The sequence below is a fragment of the Corvus moneduloides genome, chromosome 21 (genome assembly GCF_009650955.1).
Source record: "Corvus moneduloides isolate bCorMon1 chromosome 21, bCorMon1.pri, whole genome shotgun sequence".
In the NCBI taxonomy this organism is placed as follows: domain Eukaryota; kingdom Metazoa; phylum Chordata; class Aves; order Passeriformes; family Corvidae; genus Corvus; species Corvus moneduloides.
The window spans coordinates 10797235-10819848 of record NC_045496.1 but is presented as its reverse complement, the minus strand read 5'-3'; the positions used below and the strand labels follow the sequence as shown (position 1 = coordinate 10819848).

Below are 22614 nucleotides of genomic sequence, written 5' to 3'. Positions count from 1 at the left end.
AGGTGCGGAGCAGGTAAGCAGAGCGCCCTCTAGTGCTGTTTGGCATTCCTGTGCCACAGCAGCCTCCTGAGCTGCACTGCCACTGTCCCCTCACTGCCCTTTGCATCTTCCTGGTGCAGCAGCTGCTGTGGTGTGAAGGGGGTCTGAGGGCTTTCCAGAGGGGACAGGCCTGCATCGGCATCCCTTGTGTTTGTCTCTTCTACACACAGTGAGCAGAGGCCACTGGGCTGCTGCTCCACATGGGTTTAGTCCCTGGGCTGGTGTTGCAGCTCAGGAGGGGCAGGAACAGGCAGCCTGCAGGCACCAGGCTCCCCACAGCAGCAAGGGAAAAGCAGCCTGTTCTGGAGGAGCTCAAGAGCTGTTACATCCCAGGAACAGGAGTGTTGGATTGGCCTCAGCAGCAGAACCACTGGAACCACTGGCCCAGTGCTGCTGCACCGGCTCCCAGTGGCCTTTTGGCCCAGCAGAGCTCCAGCAGCCAGACTCCAGCTCCTTCCCTTCCCATTACAGCCCTCCCCGGCCCCTGGTTCCTCCTTGTTTGGGAATGCTCCTGCAAGGAGACAGGAGCTGGGGAGAGCTCCCAGCACAGAAATAAGCCCCCAGCACAGAAACCCCCCACCCCGAGGCAATCCTCCTCCCTGCTGTGCACACAACGATGCTGTTTAAACAGCTTTTATTAGTGGTTCTGACCATACTACACCCTCAAGGAAAACAAAACTTAGTTCACAGTGCCAGGCTAGGATGGTGTGGTCAAAAGGGAAAAAACCCACAACAATCCAGTGGTGGCTTGTGGCCACTGTTTGTCCGTGTGGCCACCAGGCTGGCAGAGCTGTGCCCAGGAAGGGGCTGGGCCCCTGCCTGCAACACATAGGGACAATTCCTGCTGCCAGCTCCAGAGCTGCTAAAAGCCAAAAAAGGCCCAGACAGCGTCAGCAGCACCAGAAGGGTGGGGAGGAAAAAGCTCCCAGAGGGAGGGGCTGCCAGGCCATGTTTCCCCTCCACCAGTAATCCCATGGCCTGGAAGAGCTCAGCCTGAGCTTTGCTGCAGCACCGACTCTCCCACCGACCTTCCAGACGTGCAGGGACAGGAGGACCAGCTCCCACCCCGAAAGCAGCCCAGACCCCCCAGCTGAGCCAGCGTCTCCACAGTCCCTCCTGGCAGTGCCTGGCCATAGCCCTCAGCCCCGCTGCAGGCAGCACCCCAGGAGCAGAGACGTTCAGATCAACACAGAACAAGCTTGGCCCCACATAACAATTCTCAGCGATTCTATGAGCAGAGCTGACCTTCCTCTCCCTTCCCAGGCTTTTCCAAGCCTCCCATGGGAGCTGCTGTGAATGGAAGCAGGGCTCTGCCAACCTGGATTTTCCTCATAAGGCACAGGGTGAGAGCAGCAACACAGGGCTTGATCTGTCCCTTGGGACAGGCTGGAGGGGGCTTGCACAAAGGGAAGGGTCCTGTCACCCCTCTCCCACCTCTGGCTGGCTGTGCTGTCACTGGCTTCTGTCCCCCTCCCCCAAGAGCAGGGGCTGGGTCTGCCCCCAACCCCTGCACACACAGGTGGGAGAAGTTCCACGCAGCGATTCCAAAGGGGGCTCACAGGTCACCCCAGCACCTGTCTGGAGAGCCCCGGGCCAGCACAGCAGCTGTGCGTGCAAGAGGTTCAGCTTGGGCCAGGGTCCAGCTCAGCCTGCAGGACGCTGGGCATCCCTGAGTTCCTGGGCAGACATGAAACAGCCCCGGGGGCAGGTCAGGGCAGTGCCAGCACGTGGGGGGACAGCCAGACCCCGCAGGGCTCCCTGCCAGGGCAGAGCCTGATGGTGTTCTGGACCCCTCAGGGTGGCTGTGCCAGAGCCAAGGTGTGAGCAGACCCCAAGCCTGGCAGGCTCTGCAGCCATCAGACCTGGGCCAGGCTCCTGGCAGTGGAGGGCCAGGTAGCCATTGAGGAGGGTGCCCGAGGAGCAGCACTGCCCACTGCCTGGGCAGACAGGAGACATCACGCAGCCCAAGGCAGCAGTGCCCAGACAGACGGACACGGCAGCATGGCTGCACACAGACATGGAGCTGGGCAGCAGCAGAAGCCTGGGGAAGGCTGGTGGAGCTGTCCTGCCGTAGGAGGGAAGCCAGTTCAGAGCCTGTGCCGTTGCCTGTGAGCAAAAACAGCTCCCAGCACAGCACCCACCCCACCCAGTGCAGCTCGGCATATGGGGCAGGGCCTGGGGCTCTCAGGGTGCACACCAAGCTCTGTGTCACCCTCCTCTCCTGGCACAGGAGGGACAATCTCCACAGCAGATTCACTTCTCTTTCCCTACAGGCATCGCTGGTGCTGCCCCACGCTCCCTCCTGGGCAGCAGCACCTCCTGCCCCATTCCGCACTCCAGCACACACCACCCATCACACACCCAGTGAGGGCTGGACTCAGGGCTGCCCTGCCCTGCAGCTGGGTTCCGCACCCTCCTCACACACCAACGGCACCAAACCAGTCTGTGTCGCTCTTGCCCAGCTGGCACTGCAGCCGTCACACACCCTCCTTGTCTCCCGGGGCACGGAGCAACCAGCAGTGCAGAGCCACGGCACTTACAGCACACAACTTCCAGGAACACGGAGATCTCAGAAGGAAATCCTAGACAGCTGAGCCAAAATCCACAGGAGGTGGAGCTCAGACAGGGCAAACCGTTGTTTTACTACTGAGAGCTGTGGATGTCGGCTAAACTGCTAGAGCAAGAGCTGCACTGGTTTCCACTGGGAGTCCAGACAGCAGCAGTTCAGACACCCAAGTCCCTGCAGGAAATCTTCCATATCCCACAGCCTGCCAGTGTCCACCCAACCCTCTCCTCAGGAAAGAGGGCTCCCATCAGACACCTCGTTTCCACTCGGAGCGAAGGTCCCTTTTCAGGAGGGGCTCTTCCCCTTCCACTCTGTGCCCCCTCCTCGCTCCGAGACCCGCCTGAAGTGCAGCACAAGCGGGGGATGCCCGGGCAGGGCTGGCTCCACGCTCACTGCTCCCAGGTCAGGAGGGTTAGAGGCCCGTGAGATCAACGATGGCTTTAATAAAGATGGCATCATCACGCACGTAGGAGTTCTTGGCTTCCATGACAGACACGGGGCAGAAGAGGGGACAGCCACTGGCGATGTTCATCTCCGTGACGGGGCGCTGGAAGGACGAGGACGTCACGTCAGGGCGGAAGGCGTCGATGATGTGCTCCCGGTTATTCTGGTCCAGAAGCATCAGGGTGACCTGTGGGGAAAGGTGAGAACCTAAGGCAGTGGCTGAATAAAAGGCACACACAGTGACCTGCTGTGACATGTGCAGGTACCAGCAGCCACAGCCACCCTGCCAGTCACAGAAATGCCTCTGAGTGGGGCCAGCAGAGAACGTCACCTCAGTAACGTCCTGTAGAAATCTTCCCAGATCCTGCCTGTCGCTGGAAGCTTCCCTGTGGCAGCACAGGGCTGTTGGACTGACTGAAAACCTACACCTTGCTCCCAGCACCGACACTGCACACAGGTATTTCCCTGAGCTAGGGCTGTTGTTCTCTCTGCATCCACTCGTGCCCGCTCACTCAGTCTCCATGTGTTCTGCAATGCCCAGGAGCTGGGATCTGAGCTCCTGACATCGAGTGAGCACCCACTGTCCCCAAGCTCTGAGGTCACCACAATCTTCCCTTGCCCTCAACCCCTGCAGAGGCTCTGTGGGATTCCAAACACCCCATGTCACCCCCTTGCCCCACAGCACAGCCGGTGCTCTCAGCACACCTGGGGAACCCCCAGGGCAGCCAACACAGAGCCTTTCCTCTGCTGTGCCAAGTGGGCCAGAGTGACAGTGCCAAGAAGCTTGAATGGGTGCCAAACCAGAATGGCCGTGGCTGGACACAGTGGGCTCTGCTCCAGACCCACCTTCTGGTTGAAGGGCCACCGCAGCAGCGCGTCGTTGGGTCCCTTCATCACCACAAAAAACAAGGACAGGTGGGTCCCACGCCCGGTGCCGTCCCCGTTCAGGTACAAGCGCAGACACATCTTGTAGCCGTACTTGCTGGTGTAGAAAGCTGTCAGAGAAGTGTGGAACAGGCACAGTGAGGGCCCAACGTAGCACAGCCTGGCACCAGCAGATCCCTCTGAACTCTGAGGACTCTTAAGTTTGGAATCTGGGAGGAGCCAGGTCTTTCAGACAAAAAAGACTTGGAACGGCCTTCACCCGGAAAACAGATTTTGAAGTAATTATAAAATCTCATTTGCTTTTCTCTCGTGGCCAAGCCACAGGTGCTGTTCCACAGTCCCAAGAAGCAGGTGCAGGGTACAGGCTCAAGGGCTGTGTCAGCTCTGGGCATTCTGAAAAAGCTCTCCAGAACCTCTGGACCTGAGCAATTCCTGCTCAGCAAACCCTAGCTCCTCTCCCAACCATTCTCTGCCAGAGGAGCTCCCCACCAAGCAAGAGAACAGTGTGAGGAGCTGGTGTCAGCTTATTGCTCACATCTGGGAAGTGCCTTCCCAAGCAAACAACCAGATCCCAACTTGCTGCTCACTGTCCCAGTGTTGGGCTGGGGCACTTTGTGAGGAGAGCCCCTTCCTCTGATACTAACACTTGAGTACTTCCCTTGGTAAGGCTTGGGCTTTATATAGACATTATCTCTTGCACAGTCATACTTTGGGCTTTAAAAATGTATCTCTGTCTCTAATATATATTTCCTCCCTTCCTTAACCATTTTATTGCTGGTTTTATGGTCTGTTGAGTATTTTAATCCAAATAAAAAGGTTATGCAAGGATCATCTAGTCTAAGCCCCTGCCATGGGCGGGGACACATTCCATTAAACCAGGTGCTCAGGGCCCCATCCAGCCTGGCCTTGGCAGCACCTCCCAAGCAAAGGACCTGCCATGAAACCCACACCCAACTGAGATGCAAAAGATTTTGGGGATTTTGCACACCTGGAGAGAAGATGGCAGGAGAGCGGCCTGTTATCGCCTCCTGGCGCTTCCGGGCAAACTCCGTTATCTTCCAGATGAAAATCCCGTCGTAGGTGGAAGCTTCCATGTTCCGGATCTTCTCCTCCATCTCGGCCATGGCCAGGTCTTTGAGCCCAATGCTCCTCTCCAGCTGCCGGACCTGCTCAGTGGGACAGAGGGTGCAGGTTAGAAACACGCACGCTGCGGGGCCTGGGAGAGCCAGCAGACCCCGGCAGACCCCGGTGTCCCCTTCAGGACTGCTCCTTAGGGAGAGACTTTCTCCAGAATGGACAGGGAGCACAGGAGGGAGAAATCGAGCAACATAAGCCAATTCACTGAAGCTTCCTTCTGCACCCTGTCACTCTGGAGAAGATCCATCGATACGGCTCAGTGCTAGAGCTCGAAAGTTTCCCACAGCCAATGTAAAAATCCTTCCAAGGAGCTGCTCCATTGGCTGAACAGCACAAGAAGTGAGGATGGGGGAAAAAAAACCCCAATAACTCAGCATTGTGACAAAATTAAATTGAGAAAGAAAAGAACCTACATCCTCTGCAGGGTTTGTCCCTGCCAGCTCACACAGGGTCACGCCAGGTCCCTTGCTCAGAGAGCACAGGCACGCTGGAAACTGCGCAGCTCCAGGTGCCAGGAGCACTAGGAGCACTCCACAGGGACTGTGCTGGAGCAGACTGCTGGAGGCAGCTCCTTCACACCTCCAGACTGTTGCCGCAGGCAGCAGCACTGACGGCACTCCTTTGGCAAAGGCAGCACTCCTTTGGAAGGGTCTGGAAGGTGAGCAGCCCCACAGATTCACTGAGATGCAGCGCAAGGAGATGCAGTGAAATTCTGGGTGCTCTGGCTCTTGTCAGAAAACTTTGCCAAGGAAGAACCCCTCGGTATCTGCCCAGCTTCATAATTAACAGAGATCTGATGCTTTACACAGGTCAGTTAAATCCCCAGCTTCTCCAGGGAGCTGCTGAGGGTTGGGCACAGGCACAAATCGTATTTTAGTTCTGCCTTCAGATTTGTGGAGTTTCAGGGCCAGGTGGTTAAGCTCTGCTAGCTCATGACACGGAAAGGAAACAGGAAAAAGCCTCTGCAGGGAGTGCTGGGAAGCCCAGGTGAGCAGTTACACACCTTGTTGCTCAGCGTTTCGATTTTCTCCTGGTCCAGCCGGTGCTGGCGGCTGTAGGCTTCAGCTGTCAGGGATACTCTCTCCACCTCCCGGTTGAGCACACAGACAATGTTCTCAAAGGTCACTGTTTTCCTCTCGAGGGCCTCACACCTTCCCAAGAGCTCCAGGGACCGGGAGAGCTCCGACTCAGAGCACAGCGAGTTTGCTGCCAGCAGTGGGGAGCTGTTTTGTGATGAGGAAAGGACAGGAAGGGATTTCGGGTCCCCAGCACCAGCCTTGAGGCTGAGCAGAGAGCTCAGCAGCATGTGGAGATGCTCTGCTAAACACTTGCTTTCATGTTCCAGGAGCTTTTCATTTTCCACCTACGTGAAGAGAAACACATCCCCCATTCAGCATGTGCAATCTACACTGTCACCATCCACAGAACAAATTCCTCCTATCCAGGTCACAACATCAGCTTTAAATTTATAATTTATAGGGGGAAAAAACAAAGAAAGAATTAAAAAACGCATTTTTGTGGGGGTGGTGTGGGTTTTTGTTTTGTTTTAGAAATGCTTCAAATCACATACAATGAGGAATGCTAAATGCTTCTCCCAGCTGTACTGGTCTGCTCTGCCTTCCACCAAACCCTCCCAGAAAAGCTCTGTCAGATGTACCTAACAGCAACAAAGGACAAAGCCTCACATAACCCCCTGCAGGAGGGATTTATATGAACATCACCACAGGAGCTGGAAAAATGAAGTGACATAGAGAAATATGGCCTGGCCCCAGTTCTTCACTTAGAGAATCACTATAATCACAAGTCATTACACACTTGCTTGGGTTCAAAGAGACCTTAAAGCTCATCCTGTCCCACTCCCTGCCATGGGCAGGGACCCCTTCCACTAGACCAGGTTGTTCCAAGCCCCATCCAACCTGGCCTTGAACACTTCAAGAGATGGGGCAGCCACAGCTTCTCTGGGCAACCTGTGCCAGGGCCTCACCACCCTCACAAGGAACAATTTCTTCCTAAAATCTCATCTAAACCTGACCTCTGGCAGCGTGAAGCCATTCCCCCTGAAAGCAGCATAATCACCAGAGTTCCAAAGCACTCAGGGTGCTCTTAAAGTAGATTTCCTTCCACAGGAATTTCACTCCTGTGACACCCAGACTCTGCACAGCAGATTATGTGAAGCTCCATCTGCGAAGAGTTTAAAACCCCTCTTTGTTCAAACACCTGAATGCAAACATGTGCCACAGTTTGGGCAACAGCAGTTTGCAAGTGAACTCTAACCCTGGGACTGAAAAGCCCCAAGGTAACCCAGGAGAGGAGCCCTTACCACCTCAGCACAGCCCACAGCCTCGAACCGGCAAGGTACTTTGGATCTGCCACAGGTCTTCACGTGGTCCTGAAACTAGAAAGGAAGGAAGGAAGGCAGTGTTAGATCTTATGTGTCCCCAGTGCTCCCTTTCCATCCCACTGACTTTTGGGAAGCTGCAGCCAAGCTGAAGAATGCCCAAGCTGTGGCTAATCACCAGCTGCCACGGTGCCCACTAAACCTGGGCTCTGACCACCATCAGGCGTGACTTTCACTGGAATACAAATATAGCCCTGGCCCCTGAAGAAAGCTTAATTTCTCCTTCTTTTGACAGCTGGGAGGTCTCACTGCTCACCTGCACACGCAAGAGAGAAAAAGCAACAGGTACAAGTACAAGCTGTGGATGCAGAATAATGAGCTTCCCTGAAGGCTGAGGAATGGGAGGCAACAACCTCCCATGAAACGAGACAAAAAATAGGCAACAACGCCATGAAATAAGGGCACATTTCATTTTGGGCACTTCACACAACTCTGGTCAGGACGTGCCACAGGCTGGTATTTTTACCTCCATCCCAGCATTACATTTCTGCAGAGAGGTGCCACTAACCCCTTAGCACTGAGATGACTCGTTCAGGTTCCCACACAGCACATGATTAATCCAACAAGCACTGGCACAGCTTCAGCTTGGGTTTAGTACACCCCTCACCATCAGATACCAGAGCTCTTTTCTGAACAACCACCATATTCCCTCCCCACTTAACTCCTACATCTGCTACAACAGATGTCAATTAAAATTGATTTTAAACCACTTTTTTAAAGGCTTCTAAATCCATCTGGCTTGTGTAATGAGTTGGGTTACTCAAAGCTAACATGGCAGCAAATAATCAACAAGGGTTTGGAGACATAAACATGGGAGTTAATATTTAAACACAGGGTAGATTACCCATGGAGATCCTGTGAGCTGGCTCCCTGCAGGAGCCGCCTGCAGATAAGGTGGGCTGCACCCCCAGCCCCAAGCCTCTCCTTACGCTGTCCATTTAGAAGAACTCTTTTGCTCCTCCTTTTGCTGCCTCTGTTCCCCTGCCCTGCTAAACGGCTTTTTCCAACACTGCTACTAAAAATATTTGCCTGTAGAAGGCAAGATGGTTTCAGATGAATGCGCTTTTTGAAAATGTTCCCCAAAACTTGAATTTTTCAGACTTTTGAGCCTTGTCCCAGGAGCCAGCAGCCTGGAGATCCTATAGCCATGGATTCCATTAGATGATTAATTAGATATCAATTAATATAGCTGGAGATGGGCTCTCTTTCCAAAATTGCACCAGTGGTTGATGCAGTTGCTCTCCACAGAACATAAACCCATGAGGGTACTTTTCCCACAGAGGCTCTGCCCCCAGACGTGGTTCCAAGGGAGGTGGCACTGGCAGCACCAACGCTGACCCACGAGTGCCCGTGAGCCACATCCCCTCACACCCATCCTTGTGGAAAACTCACATCCATGCTAACAGCTGCCCCTCAGTTACTTCCCCCCCTTCATTTCTTAATGGACTCTGTTCCTCCCTGCTCCCAGAATGCCAAGCTCAGCCCATCAGGTTTCACAGCAAACACCCCCGCAGCACAGGGTCGGATGGATACCTTCTCCCTGGGAATCTTCTTCCCACAGCCTTCACAAGTCAGCGGGAATTCAGGGCAGACTTCATCATGAGCCTGTGAAGGAATGGACAGGAGATATTTGTCCTCAAGTAAAAGCCCCAAGGAGGTTCTGCAATGGGCACAATCCCACGGGGTGGGTTTATACCTTATTGCAGCGAGCGCTGGATTACCGACCTACAGCCAGACCTTGGTCACACTGATCCCTCTGAGCTGCTGACTCATCCTGTGACCTCCAAGCTACCCCAATTTTGGGTGTCTACATAGCCTCAACCTCTATTTAAAAGCTGCTACCATGATTTTTAAAAAAATCAAATTATTGCTTTGATGGCCAAGATAATCAACGGGAAGCTCCATTTATGGCTCTGCCAGGAGAAAACACATTGGGGCAGGTTGAGTGGAGTGAGCCACTACCTCAGCAAGATAATCTGGGTAATTTTTCCACTGTAATGGTTATCAGTCAGCTGAGGCATGGGCCCAGTGCCAGCTCATCACACACTGGGCTGAGCTGTCTGATTGTATCTTCTGTATGTAGAACACCATTTTTCAACCAGAAAGAAAAATATTTTTAAACTGTTTCATTTACCAGTCCCTGCACACAAGCACCTGCCCCTGCAGCCAGAGTCAGGGTTGTGTGATGGCCAGAGAGGCTGAACAAAAGACCAGGGCAACGTGATCCTCTTGAGCAACAGTGCTGGCTAAATTGGAAATGCTGAAACATGCCTCTGCTTCTGTGTCACTTCCATTGCCTAAACCTTCTCTTTACACACCCACCAGTTGAAACGAGGCATTGAAAACACCATGAATATGCGGATCAAAATTCAAATTAAAAGACAAGAGCACTGAAGTCTTCTGCCATACTAGGGACAGAAAAAAAATCCAGCCAGGAGCATTTCTAATGCAGCCATCTGAAACCAGATGTTTGAAAACCTGGTCACATTGAATCTCTGTTGTCTTGTGGGGGAACATGCACAAACCTCACCCTGTCACACATCAGGAAGTGGAAAGTGAAACCAGCAGTGGCTCCACTTTGGCTTCTTGGTTACTCTCTCCTTTTTATGCTTTAAGTGAGTAACTTAAGCTCAGAGCTTCACTGTGTGTCCCTGGAGAGATGACCGGCCAGCCAGCGGGGTTTGGGGGGCACTGCTGCCCACACAGACACTGCTGCCTGCAGAGGAGGAGGAGGCCAAGTGCCTGCCTTCATCCACTCACTCAGAGGGGCTGAGCCCTTTCTTCTACCCATCTACAGCTCCCATGTTCTAGAAACATCTGATAACATCTACCCCACGACTCACAAAGCGCTGGTAGAACAGACGGTCTGGCTGAAAGAAGGAAACTTCATTGCAGAAGCAACTATTTTAAATAAGGGAGCATTTTAAACTTATGGTCTCCCATGCCAACATGCTGGGTGTGAAACTACCACCCCCTCCACACTCCCCACCTCCCAGCATTTATCTATCCTCCATCCTGACTCCCCTCCGCACCACGAGGTAATGCCCAAGAGTGGGCAGCCCTGCCTGCAGCACGGAAAGGAAACCAGCCCCGCTGAGCTCAAAGTGCAACTATTCTGTATGTAAATGGTTAAAGACATCCAGGAGCTTCAGCCAGCACAGATCCAAACATTTCTGTATAAACAGTTTCAGGCTCTTCTGGAAACCCCTGTTCCTCCCGCCCCACGCGGGTGTCAGAACAGAGATGGATGGTATCACTGCTGGAAGAAATCCAACCCACCCCAGAGCCAAGAGCAGGGGGTGGCACTCGAGCTTGATCTGCCACATCCACTCCCCCAGCAATGGGGCAATCCTCCTGTTTATACCTTTCCCAAACCCACAGCTGTAGCTTCTGCTACAGGGATAAGCACCACAGACATCCAGGCACTTGCTTGGAAAGCTTTTGGGAGCTCTCGAAAGCTGTGAGTGGGGCTAGGCAAGAGCAGGCACTCTTCCAGAGGGAATCAGAGTGGAAATCAAGTCAGACAGGTGGCAGAGGGAGGGGACAGCTATGGAAGAATTAAAGTGGAGCTGGAAGTGAAGGGCTCACCCAGCAAGGCTCACACCAGCCTGCAGCATCCAACAGCAGGAGTAGGAAAATCAGCTGGGGCAGAGTTAACAGCCTTCAGCAACACCTGGTTCTTCACACTCAATTACCACCAAGACACAACCAAAGCCGCTGATTGATCCACACATCAATTTCTTTCCCTGATAATAAACAGCAACACAACCCCACATCAGCCTGCCCATCACCCACCACCATCAGATAGGCCATTCTCTGGGAGCTCACCTGAAAGGTTAGAAAATCAGACACCACTGCCCATGGAAGGACCAGGGCAATCAGCAGAAAAGCTGTATATTTCTAAATTTGCAGTCGAAGTTTCTCTCTGGACACTGTGGCAGCAGGATGAGGCAGTTCCATCCGGGGCAGCACTCTGCAATGCAGCTGTGCAGGGGAGTGCAGGCATACAGAGGGAAAAGCGGCTTTCAATAAGGGCAGCTGGTCCCTGGAGCACACAGTGATCATTCCTAAGGAGGCTGAGGGCAGACCTCACTGTGCTCTGAAGGGTGGGATTGTTGGAGGGTGTTTGTGCAGGGCCAGGAGCTGGACTGCGTGGTCTCCGTGGGTCACCTCCAGCTAGGGATATTCTGTGGTTCTAAGACAATGCCAGGATGAGCTGCTTCCCTGCTTCTCCCTCAGCCAATAGGCAAAACTGCAGATGAATCTGATCATCATTTCACCTCTCAGGGCATCGCTAAATTCGACTTCAACTCTGCAAGAGGCTTCTGCTGGAAATCATTATCTCCATACCCTGGTGGCAGAGCAGGACGTGCCCCTGCTGCCTGGCTGCTCTGCTCATAACCTGCCACATCCACATAGGTCCAGTTTTATGGAGGTCTTGTAACCATGTTAGCAGTCCATCAGCATGACACAGGGGTCCCCCTCCAGCAAAGGGACAAGGCAGGCAGCTGGGAAATGCCACTGTTGAAGCAGCTGCTGTGAGATACCTCTGTCAGAGCCTGTGGGAAGGTCACAGCGAAGGGCAGGGCTGGCAGAGGGACAAGGGAGAGCAGGGCAGGCTCAGAGTGAGCTGCACGCTGCAGCTCTCCTGCAAAATCCCCTGGCCTTGGAAAGACACTCCATTAGTCTCCTCTGAGCACAGCAACAGTAACCATAAGCAGACAGCTCAAGGGCTTGGCAGGTGCAAGGGAGCAACAAGGAAGCAAAACTACCAGGATGGCAGAGGAAAGGCAGCTGCCATGGCACAGGGCACAGCGGTGGCTGTCAGGGCTTGGGCGGTCTCCAGCCCCAGCACTGCCATGTGCAGCACTTGGCTCCTTTGACACGGTAGCCTGGCTACAAGGAAAAGGGTGGGCCTGTGGAACTGTAGAGAAAACACTGAAAATGCATCTCCAGTGTAAAAGAGGAGTTCTTTGTGCCAAGAAACATGAGTTGCTTCATGCACCTCTGTCAGTTCCCCAGGGCCCCCAGAGCCTCCAAGATGGGAATGTGTGTTCATGGTGAGGGGTTTCCTTGGCACTCACCTCCACTCCAAACCTCGTGACTTTCAGCTTTTCATTCTCCAAGGGGCAGATGTCAAAACTATTAATTTTTAGGCCACCACAAAAAGGCTGAGCTGGTTTCAGAAGTGAAGAGCAGACCCTCTGCAGTCGGGGCTTTCCAACCCCCTCCCACGCACGCTCTCCGGCACTCCCCGTGGCTTTACCTCCCACCATGGGTTTGGACGGGAAAACGCCTCTTGTCTGGGCAGCCAGCTACACTAACTACTGTGGAGACTGCAAGTGTGGCTGGGATGTGCTTGTGGGCCTCAGCTCCGGCTCTGGAAAGTAAAGGTGTGTCTGATCCCTTTTCCAAAAGCAGCCGGTCCTTTTGGTCACCTGCACATGCAAGTCATGGATTCTCCCACCAGAAAATGGTCTGGTCCTGCTGGTCAGGCTGGAGCTAGCTGCAAACTGCACTTCAGCACCAGGCCACAACTTGGAGCAAAAACCTTGAGAAAAAGACAATAAATGCTGTACTGGGTTTTAAAGAGAAGGCTGGTCACCCTTATATACAGCAGCACCAAGTGTTCCTGGCACAGCACCTCAAGCTGTACCCCACACAGACAGCACTGATACAACACTCAGAGGTACAACTCTGCAGGAGCAGGAGACAGGTGAACGAGCTCCAAAGACCAACAGCTCTCCTCTAAGCAATGTGCAAAAGCCTGAAGATGAAGTTTCAGCCTCAGCTGAAAATCACCACCAAAACCTGTTGGGGCATTCCCGGGGTGCAGCTGGGAAGGAGGGGCATGACACAGTGCACGATACAGCAGGAGGAACCCCTGGCTCAGGGCCCCCAGCAGCATTTTTGAAGAGGGAGTTTTCCCCAGATAGGGTGCGGTAGGGGCTCTCCAGCATCTCCTAAGTGTGAACAGTGGGCAGAAAGGAAAGCCCAGGTACCCTGTTCTTCTGCTCCCAGGGAGCCACGTAGCCCAGAAGGGGCTGCAGACATCCTTTCTGACTCCACAGGCTTTTGAGGAACATCACCTGGGTTCTGAGTTTTGTACTTTCTGCAGCCTTCCAGGTTTCACTTACAAAGAACTTTCTAAAACCAAAGTGACAACAACAAAATCAAGGAAAACACATTCCCTCCAGCATGGATTAGGCCAGCTTATTCCCACACCTGACTATTGTTCAGCCTCAGGAGCTGAGCTCATCTGAGCCCCACAAAATTTGGTTTAAATACTCATGTCAGGTTTAAGCTTAAAACTTAGTTCTCCTTCCTAAAATTGGACAATTTCGTTTTCTTACGTCTCAGTTAATTCTGTTTCCTTCCAGCTGAAGAGGGCTGAGTTAAATCCCCTGTCTGGGGTAACCAAGGGGAATGCCAAAGCTGACCTCATGTGTACCCCTCCTCCCATCCCAGACCTGGGGGAAGGGCACAGGAAGGGAACTGGTGGGATGAAAAGCATAAATAAAAGGTGTATGAAAACTGACAACAAAATGTTGATAAAAGGAGAGAGACGTGGGCAGCTGGAGGTACTGTAAGGCAGGAGGAAAAACACACCAGAGCTGAGGAACCACAAAGTCCCTCTGCCTGAGTATCACCAGACATGTTTTTGGGGTCTTTCCTTTTGCTTTAATGGGCTGGGTTTAGTTTCTGCAGTCCTCCGCAGACTTTGCTCTTGAATCTAAGGGCTCATGCCCACAGCCTGATTTTCCATATGTTCATGCAGACAGACTCATCAGGAAACCTATACAGGAAACAAGGTCACTAACAAAAGGAAAAACCCTTCAGCTCCACCACAAACAACTTTATCCAAGTGCCACTAAATATTTACAAACTCTGAAAAATGCAGCCATAAATCCAGACTTAAGTATTTCATATGGTCCACAGAGCTTGGAGCAGAAGTGCAAGTCATGTCCAAGCAGGCTGCACTCAGTTTTGTGTTTCCCTTTGAAAGCCAATCTTTAGTCTGCCTGAACAGAAAGCAAAACTGAAATCCATTTTACTCCTTTTTTTGAGGCTTAAGCTTTCCAGCCGCAGAGTATTTTTCCCCTGTGCGTGCCCTGATAAGATTAGCAAACCAGAAGTGACAGTATCTCTTCATTTGCAAGGGGAGAGCAGCCTCTCTCAGCACAACACATGATTTTTAAATTAGCAAACAGTGAATTCACTCTGAGGGACTTTCCATGTCCTGTCGGAAATAGCTCTGAGGGACTTTCCAGAGCGGGAGTGCTGAGCTGCTGCAGGACGTTACCCACGGATGCAACGCTGCTGCACCAGGCAGCTCTGCACTGGCCCTGAAGGCTGGGTTTAATGTTAGCCCAAGCTACCAAGAGGCTCTGGGCTAGCACAGCCGTTCAATGCCTCCTTTCCCAGCCCTCCTCAGCCACACACGTGGCTCTGGCAGCATGGAGACAGCCAGTCCTGACTGAATGCCACGGCTCTTTGGCAGGCAGCTGGGAAGAGATAACACAAGCCAGACCTTACCTCCTCCCACCAGTTCCTAGGAAAGAACCAGCTTTTCCTGAGAGGGCACAAAATGACCTCCTCCCTCAGGCTGAATGCCACCGGGACAGGCAGGAGAGGCAACGCAGCCCCTGAGAGAAAGCAGCCAGCACTGCTCCAAACCCCCCCACCCCCTGTACCACACAGGACTCCCCAAGACTCAACAAAATCCAGGAGAGTGGAGACTCACAAACCCCTGGCAGGGAAGGTGTGTGCCACAGACCCACAGCCCACGTGCTCCAGGGCCACCACCTCTATCAATCATCCTTTGTCCCAGCAAACGCCAAACAAGCTTAGGAAGATCAGGTGGACAGTAAAAACAAGGCACAGACTCATCCATTGAGGAGCTCTTCATCAGCTGTGTGCAGGGTTCTGGGGCATCACATGCTTCTGCAGCCCTGCAAGAAATCAGCCTGATCCCAGGACAGCTTGCTGCCCCTCTGAACTCCCAGTGGGAGCTCTGGCTGGACTCAAGCACTCGAACACTTGTCAGAATGCTTAGGGAGAACCTCTTGCAGCTGAAGATTTTTGCTGAGCTCTGCAAGAACATGCTAAGACTCTTTTTTAAAACCAGGAGAAAAAGTTCAGCACAGGTCATCAGCCATAGCACAATCAGCACTGGAAGCTGCTGACAGATATAATTTGGTTTAGTCTAATGAAGATGAGCTCACTATAATCATTGCAGAAGACATCGGGCTTCTGGGCACCAGCAGAAATTAAAGCATGGAGCAAACAATCTGCAGACACCACCAGCACAGCCCGAACCTGAAACCTCAGTACCAGGGTACCCTGTTCTCTGCCATGCAACCCCCAAACTCTGTGCTGTGGCAGTGTTAAGCTCTACACCCGACACTTCTTCAGTCCCACATCCACACCATGAGCCTCTCACAGATCTACAAATGGGGGTTCACAGCAGCAGAACCATTTAGCACCAACATCCTCATCTCTTGGACTGAACTTTGAGCACACAGCAGAAGGCTCAGACAGCAGGACAAAGAAGCAGAGCTGCAGAAGCATCTCTCTGCTAACAGGCTCAACAGTCTGGGCAGAACACTCAGCCCCAATGCACAGCTGTTGCTTCTTCCTTCCACCTTGCAACGGCATCATTGAGAGAATCCCAATGTCAGCCTGGACAGACCGCCTGTTCCTGAAACACATCTCAGTCACTACCAGAGCTCTGTGAACCACCAGGCTACGATCTTTATCTGCAGCAAGTGTTAGAGGGAAATAAAATGTATTCCTCTTATCTCAGGCCTCCCGTGTGCTGGTTCTGCCATTCCAAGAGGGATGACAGAATTGTCCTTCAGGAGCCAAAAGCTTCACATGCTATGGACCAACCACCCACAGCCATGACTAAAACTTGGATTTAAAACCTAGTAGGCTCCTTGAGGAGAACAGAGGTGGAAAAACCATCCTGTCCAGCAGCCTTGTGGCCCAGAACAGCTTGGGTGATGGGTGACTAGCCAATATCCAACAGCCAGTTCCACTGCCCTGGTAGCTCTGCAGACAGCTGAAAGGGGATCAGGTCACCTTCTGTGAGCTGATGGAGTCTGAAGGAGTTTTAGGTTCACATAATGCAGAGAAATTCACAACCATTTCACGGCACGGCAATTTCTTGACAGTCTTGTATAGCAGAGAAGAGCTGGAGACAGAGCAGGTGGTTCCCACCATGGAAGAGACATGCTCACAAGCAAATCCCTGTGATCACAGGCAAACCTGAAACGATCTCGGTCCAGCCTGTGCCCTCAGCAGGGCACACAAACCCTCACTCAGGGAACCTCTCCAGCTGACTGTGAAGTCCAGGGATTTGACTGCTCTCCCCCACTGTCAGTGGGCACGGACAACTCCCTGAGCCTTGCCCAAACACAGAGGAAAGAAGGATGCAGACGTGCCAAACCTTGCTTTGGCCTGTACCTCATACTCTTTGATGGTCCCCTTCCAGGTGCAGCCACTGTTGATGCAGACAGCAGGCAGACTCTCCACCTCCCGCCGCGCTGCGTTGTCTGGGAAAGCCTGAAATGGAAACAACAAGCAAACCACAAATATTACTGAGGGTTGCAGTTTTGATCAGGACTTCGAATTCTTGCTGAAAACTCCTCCCAGACCAGTTGCCCCATCAACCCTCAGAGGTGTGCTAATAGCAACCAAATCGCTGTGACAGCTTTAAGTAGGGCACCACTACACACACATGACCTGGATTTCAGCACTGGGGAGTCCAAGACAGTAATCACCCTTCTCACTGCTGAAGAAAAGGGTTCCTAGGAATAAGAAGCTCTCAGAGCTTGTGTTTTAAACAAAAACTGCAACTGGTATTACTGACACCAATGATGTGTTAGGCTTTTTTTTAATGCGTTTTTCCTTACCGAGCTTGTTTCCAAAATAGAAATTCCTTCTTCATATATTCCTTCCTGGATACAGCTGGCACACTTTTGAGGTCCAGCACTATCAGACAGAAAAATAATCATCAAACACAACAAAAAAAATTAATTTATGTTTAGCAATGAAATGATTTCTGGTAACTTTATGAAATGAAAGTATTTTCTTATTTTTAAAACAACACACTGAGCCTTTGCTTGTGTGTATTTTTGATGCCTATTTCTAATTTTTTTTCTTCTGCCAATTGACTGCTCTATTAAGTTTCCCTCACTCAAAGGTAGGAGTGAGACACAAGGAAACTTCTCTGGAAGCCAGCTTGTGCTTAAACCTCTCCCATTTTGACACAACAACCAAATGATGACTTTTAGGAGCATTCAGTAGCTGTGATGAGGACTGAAGGAGATGAGTGATAGACCTGGACTGCCTCCCCAATGGCAAAAACAATGCAGGGGGTTCTGGAAAACAGAACTTTGAAGCAACAACAAAGGCAAGTCAGAGGTTACACATTCCCTTAGAGAAGAGGTGATGCTGAACCTCAATGATTGAGCACAGCTCCCTTACTGAGAAGATCCTGAAAATGAGACTTTTCTCTGCTTTTGTTCTTGAAAATGCCTTTTCAAGCATTTTGTCTTCACACTGAAGGCACAGCAGTTACCTGATGATTTTCTTCAGGCAGTAGGAGCAGTAGCGATGGCCGCACTGTGCCTGGAACGGCCGCCTCAGAATGTTCTTGCAATCGGAGCAGAGGTATTTGACCTCCAGTTTAGTTCCCAGGATCTCCTTTGCAAACCCAGGCTGGTTTAGATCCAAAGAACCCGGTGGAGAAGAGTTTGCTGCTGCCATGTGAACAAAAAGTTCTGGCTGTATCTCCAGAGACTGAAAATAAAAGTATTTTCTCCAATTGATTATAATTGCATGGGGGTGGTTTTTTATATAAACTGTGTTTATTAGACTGTCTCCCAACACAAGTAAACACACTGATGTAAAAACCACACCACAAGCCTACTTTCACCTCCCAAATACGGGAGGAAACTTGAATTTTAGTACTAAATCCAGAACACAGAGACAGGAAAGACAGACCTGATAAAACTCCCTGTCCCAGCTGACTGAAATGCAGCCTGTTAAGGCTTCTTGCTCCACATAAGGTAAAAAACTGTCTTAAAGGCAATCAGAAATAAATATAATAAATTCAGTTCACCAAAAACCTGCTGGCCCCCACAGCCCACCACTGCCTGCTCTCACACCCGTCAGCTGTCAGAAGGGATCAAAATTCTGCCCAGAGGCAGCTGGTCCTGGGGGGAAGCTGGGCACACAGTGGAGCCCAGGTTTAGTGGTGGTGCCCAAGCAGGCACAGAGGGTTCTCCAGAGGGATGGAAAATGAGGACATGAGAGGCACGACCAAATTGGAAAGGAGGAAAAGAATAAAATGCTTTTGTTTTGACTGCTTATGCATCTCACACCTTCATTCCCTGTGACTACATGCCACAGCCACCTAGAACACCTAAGGGAGCACATCCACGGAGCCCCAGACTGGTTTGGGTTGGAAGGGACCTGAAAGTCTTATTCCAACCCCTGCCATGGGCAGGGACACCTCCCACTGTCCCAGGCTGCTCCAAGCCCCAATGTCCAGCCTGGCCTTGGGCACTGCCAGGGATCCAGGGGCAGCCCCAGCTGCTCTGGGCACCCTGTGCCAGGGCCTGCCCACCCTCCCAGGGAACAATTCCTTCCCAATATCCCATCCATCCCTGCCTCTGGCACTGGGAAGCCGTTCCCCCTTGCCCTGTCATTCCATGTCCTTGACTAAAGTCCCTCTCCAGATCCCTTGGAGCCCCTTTGGGCACTGCAAGGGGTTCTGAGGTCTCTCTAGAGCCTTCTCTTCTCCAGGCTGAACACCCCCAGCCTGTCTCGGGGAGGAGCCCCACGAGCGGAGACACCGCGAACCGGAGAAGAGCCCGGGGCTGCCCCGCTGCGCCCGTGTGGCCCGGGCTGCCCGCGGCCAGGAGGGCTCTCTGCCGGGCCGGGCTCCCGGGGAGCGAGGCCCGGCCCCGCCGCTCCCTGAGGGCCCCGCACTCACCGGCCCTCGCTCCGCGCCCGCACCGGAAGCGCCGCCAGGCCCCGCCCCCGGACACGTGTGGCGAGCCCGGGCCCCGCCCCCCGCCCGGAAAAGCCCCGCCCCGGCAATGGTCCCGCCCCCCGCCCGGGAAAGCCCCGCCCCCCCGCCCAGGGAAGCCCCGCCCCCACCCGGGGAAGCCCCGCCCCCACCCGGGAAAGCCCCGCCCCCCACCCGGGAAAGCCCCGCCCCCCACCCGGGAAAGCCCCGCCCCGGCAATGGTCCCGCCCCCCGCCCGGGAAAGCCCCGCCCCCCGCCCGGGAAAGCCCCGCCCCCACCCGGGGAAGCCCCGCCCCCACCCGGGGAAGCCCCGCCCCCGGGGCAACGGCCCCGCCCCCCGCCCCCCCAACACCACCACACATCCCTGCACCCCCAACACCCCCGCATCAATCCCTGTCACTGTCCCAACACCCCACCGTCACACCGTTATGCCCCCTCAGTTACCCCCCCAGTGTCACCTCCCCAGTGTCACCTCCCCTCAGCTCCTCAGTCACCCCCTTACCCCGTCCTCTGTCACTTCTTCCCCAGCACCACTCCTCGCTGACCCCGCTCTGTCCCCTGCCATATCCCTGCCTCAGGCCACCCCGCTGGGAATGAACCCAGACCCCCGGGACGCCCTCACACTCCCCCAGGACTCTTCATCTACCCCCTGGGTCTCTTCATCCTTCCCCTGAGCCCATGTCATGCACCTCCTAGGACCTCCTGCTGGGTCACCTCGTCCATCCAAGGGACCCCTCATCCATCCCCTGGGACCCCCTCATGCATCCCCTGCACCTGCTGCAGAGGGACCCAGAGGGACTGTGGTGCTCAGCCTGGGGCCACCCGACCCACCCGGGGTCCCACCGGGGACAGCCATCTCCCGCGGCACTCCCCGGGTGAGCAGCCCCTTAGAAACGGCCCGGAGCGAGCGCTGGCACCCTGAGGAATTGTTTTTAAGCCATTTTTGGACATTTTGAGTACCAGCGGGCTCTCGCCTACCTGCGCGCAGAGTGCCATGGCCTCCTCGCGTCCCGTGGCGCCGGCCCGGGGGACCGGTGGAGGCCAGCGGTCGGGAAGGATGGGCGGCGGCGGGACGGAGACGGCAGGACGGCGGTGGCAGGAGAAATGCCGTGTGGGAGAAACGCGCGGCGCAGCCCGCATTGAGGTCACGGCGAGGTGCTTTCGCAGGGGAACTTGTTCGGCAAAAGGTCACAGCAGCAGGATTTGTCAGCCGGAGTCCCCAGCCTGCCTGCCCCCCTAGCCCGGCTCCGGGGCTTTACCGCCTGCTGCGCCGGCGGGGCGGGGATGGGCGCGTTCTCACTGCGGGGAATTCACCCGGGGCCGGGGAAATCCTCGCTGTCAGAGCCCGGCGCAGTGACAGAGCAGTGACACAGCGGCCAAGGTGACTGTCCCGGGAGCCTGGCTGCGAGCACGGAGCCGAAGCCGAGTGGGTCGAAGTGAAGGGCGCAGCAGGGCCGCGGGGGCTCGGGGACACCGAGCCCTTGGCGAGGGCCCAGGTGCTGCTCAGGCACCGTCGGGGCGGGATGCTCCCTCTCAGGGAGCCGGGGACAGCGCATCCCTGCGTGCGTGGGCACCGGGAATGGCGCGGGCACAGCTCCCCTGGGATGGGCACTGCTTCACCCACTGCACTGCAACAGCCCTTTTCCCAGCACAGCCGCACTGGTCTGGGAACACCGGCATGGAAAACCTGGTGATGTCGTCCAGCGAAGGAAAATCCTGTCTGCACTTGCGGAACTGCCTGTGACCTGGCAGCAGTGCCGGGGCAGGACGTGCTGTTCCCAAGGGGACAGGAAATCCGCATCAAAGGCTTGCTTGAAACGCCCGCCTTGGGGCTACTCCCAGAGAAGACGGGATGGGACAGAACGCCCTGGAGCTGCTCAAGAGAGCCGTGTGACCGGGCGGGACCACCCGGGGCTGCTCCCCGTCCTGCTGTTGCGGCAGCCCGGCTCCACCGCACGGCCCGAGGAGCGAGTCTTGCACCCCGCTAATGTCCCACCTCCCAGAGCCGCATTCTCCTGCTCCCTGGGAGCCGGGGCCAGACGTGCTGCGGTTATGGATGACAAATGACGGATGACAAATGACAGATGACAAACCCCCGCGCCCTCTCGGCGCCTGATTTCCTTCCGAGCAATGCCCGGATCAGCACCGTGGCCGGGATCCTGCCGCTCCTCCTGCGCTTTGTCATGGGGAGACCCCACAAAAACCCGCCGGAGAGCGTTAACTCCGTGCCCTCTCGCTTCAGAAATGACGCGAGCACGAGCAGCTTTCCATGCCTTTACTGCGAAACTTTCTGGGTGATTCTGATGCAGTTCGGGGATTTTCATCGAATCACAGAATCCCCTGGGCTGGAAGGGACCCACAGGGATCATCCAGCCCAGCCCCTGGCCCTGCACAGACCCCCCAACAGCCCCACCCTGGGCATCCCTGGCAGCGCTGTCCAAACGCTCCTGGAGCTCTGGCAGCCCCGGGGCCGTGCCCATTCCCTGGGGAGCCTGGGCAGTGCCCAGCACCCTCTGGGGGAAGAACCTTTCCCTGCTCTCAGCCTGGGCCTGCCCTGGCCCAGCTCCAGCCGCTCCCTGGGTGCTGTCCCTGTTCACCACAGAGCAGAGAGCGGAGCTGCAGCCCCCGGTGAGGTCTGTTCTCAGCATCGCCTTCTCTAGGCTGAACCAACCCAGTGCCCTCAAGCCCCTCCTCCCTTGGCCCCTCGGGACCCACTCCATGCCCGTGTCCGTCCTCTGGCCGCTCTGTAGGGCTCCCTCCGGGCACCAAGGCCCCACCGGGGCCCCGAGGCGCGCCCGGTACCAGCGGGCCCGGCGGAACCCACACGGAGAACCGCAGCACTGCGCATGCTCGGCTCGGTTCGGCCGGGCACGACTATTGGTCAATGGGTCTGACAGCGCCGCAGAACAAACCAATCGCTGCCGGGTACCGGGTGACTGGCAGGGACAGCAGCCAATCGTAGCGCGCACAGGCACGTGCCGTCCGCCCTCAGTCGCATAGCTGGTGAGCTGATTGGCAGGGCGCTGCGCCTATCAGACGGAGCTGCGTCACGCCAAGGCGCTGTTAAGCCAACAGTCCGTGCGGGAGCCTCGGTCCCGCCCGCTG

The 22614-nt window shown here is 54.6% G+C and overlaps 1 protein-coding gene across 3 annotated transcripts; it reads right to left on the bottom strand.

The window, feature by feature from the left end:
- Positions 1–656: 656 nt before the first annotated feature.
- On the bottom strand, positions 657–20781 carry TRAF2 (TNF receptor associated factor 2). Of its 3 annotated transcripts, none has more exons than XM_032131127.1 (10): positions 20488–20781; positions 18055–18275; positions 17387–17465; positions 16938–17036; positions 9003–9074; positions 7395–7466; positions 6075–6434; positions 4923–5100; positions 3896–4044; positions 657–3236 (listed from the first exon to the last, which is right to left on the bottom strand). In XM_032131127.1, exons 1-10 carry the CDS (start codon positions 20647–20649, stop codon positions 3018–3020), a joined length of 1611 nt encoding a protein of 536 aa, XP_031987018.1. In that variant the 5' UTR covers positions 20650–20781; the 3' UTR covers positions 657–3017. The 3 variants fall into 3 exon arrangements, with proteins under 3 accessions (XP_031987018.1, XP_031987017.1, XP_031987020.1); XM_032131126.1 differs by having other exon boundaries at positions 7392–7466; positions 20488–20764; XM_032131129.1 differs by lacking the exon at positions 20488–20781 and adding an exon at positions 19474–19537 and having other exon boundaries at positions 7392–7466.
- Between the last annotated feature and the right edge of the window lie 1833 nt (positions 20782–22614).

Bases quoted from the DNA above. Each gene is read 5' to 3' on its own strand.
- TRAF2 (XM_032131126.1), bottom strand. From the start codon at position 20,649: ATGCGGGCTGCGCCGCGCGTTTCTCCCACACGGCATTTCTCCTGCCAC. The intron at 9,075-16,937 runs GTACAGGCCAAA...ATTCCTTCACAG, and splicing joins GGACCATCAAAGAGTATGAG to GCTCATGATGAAGTCTGCCC. The intron at 6,435-7,391 runs GTAAGGGCTCCT...CTCTTCACGTAG, and splicing joins CTGTGGGCTGTGCTGAGGTG to GTGGAAAATGAAAAGCTCCT.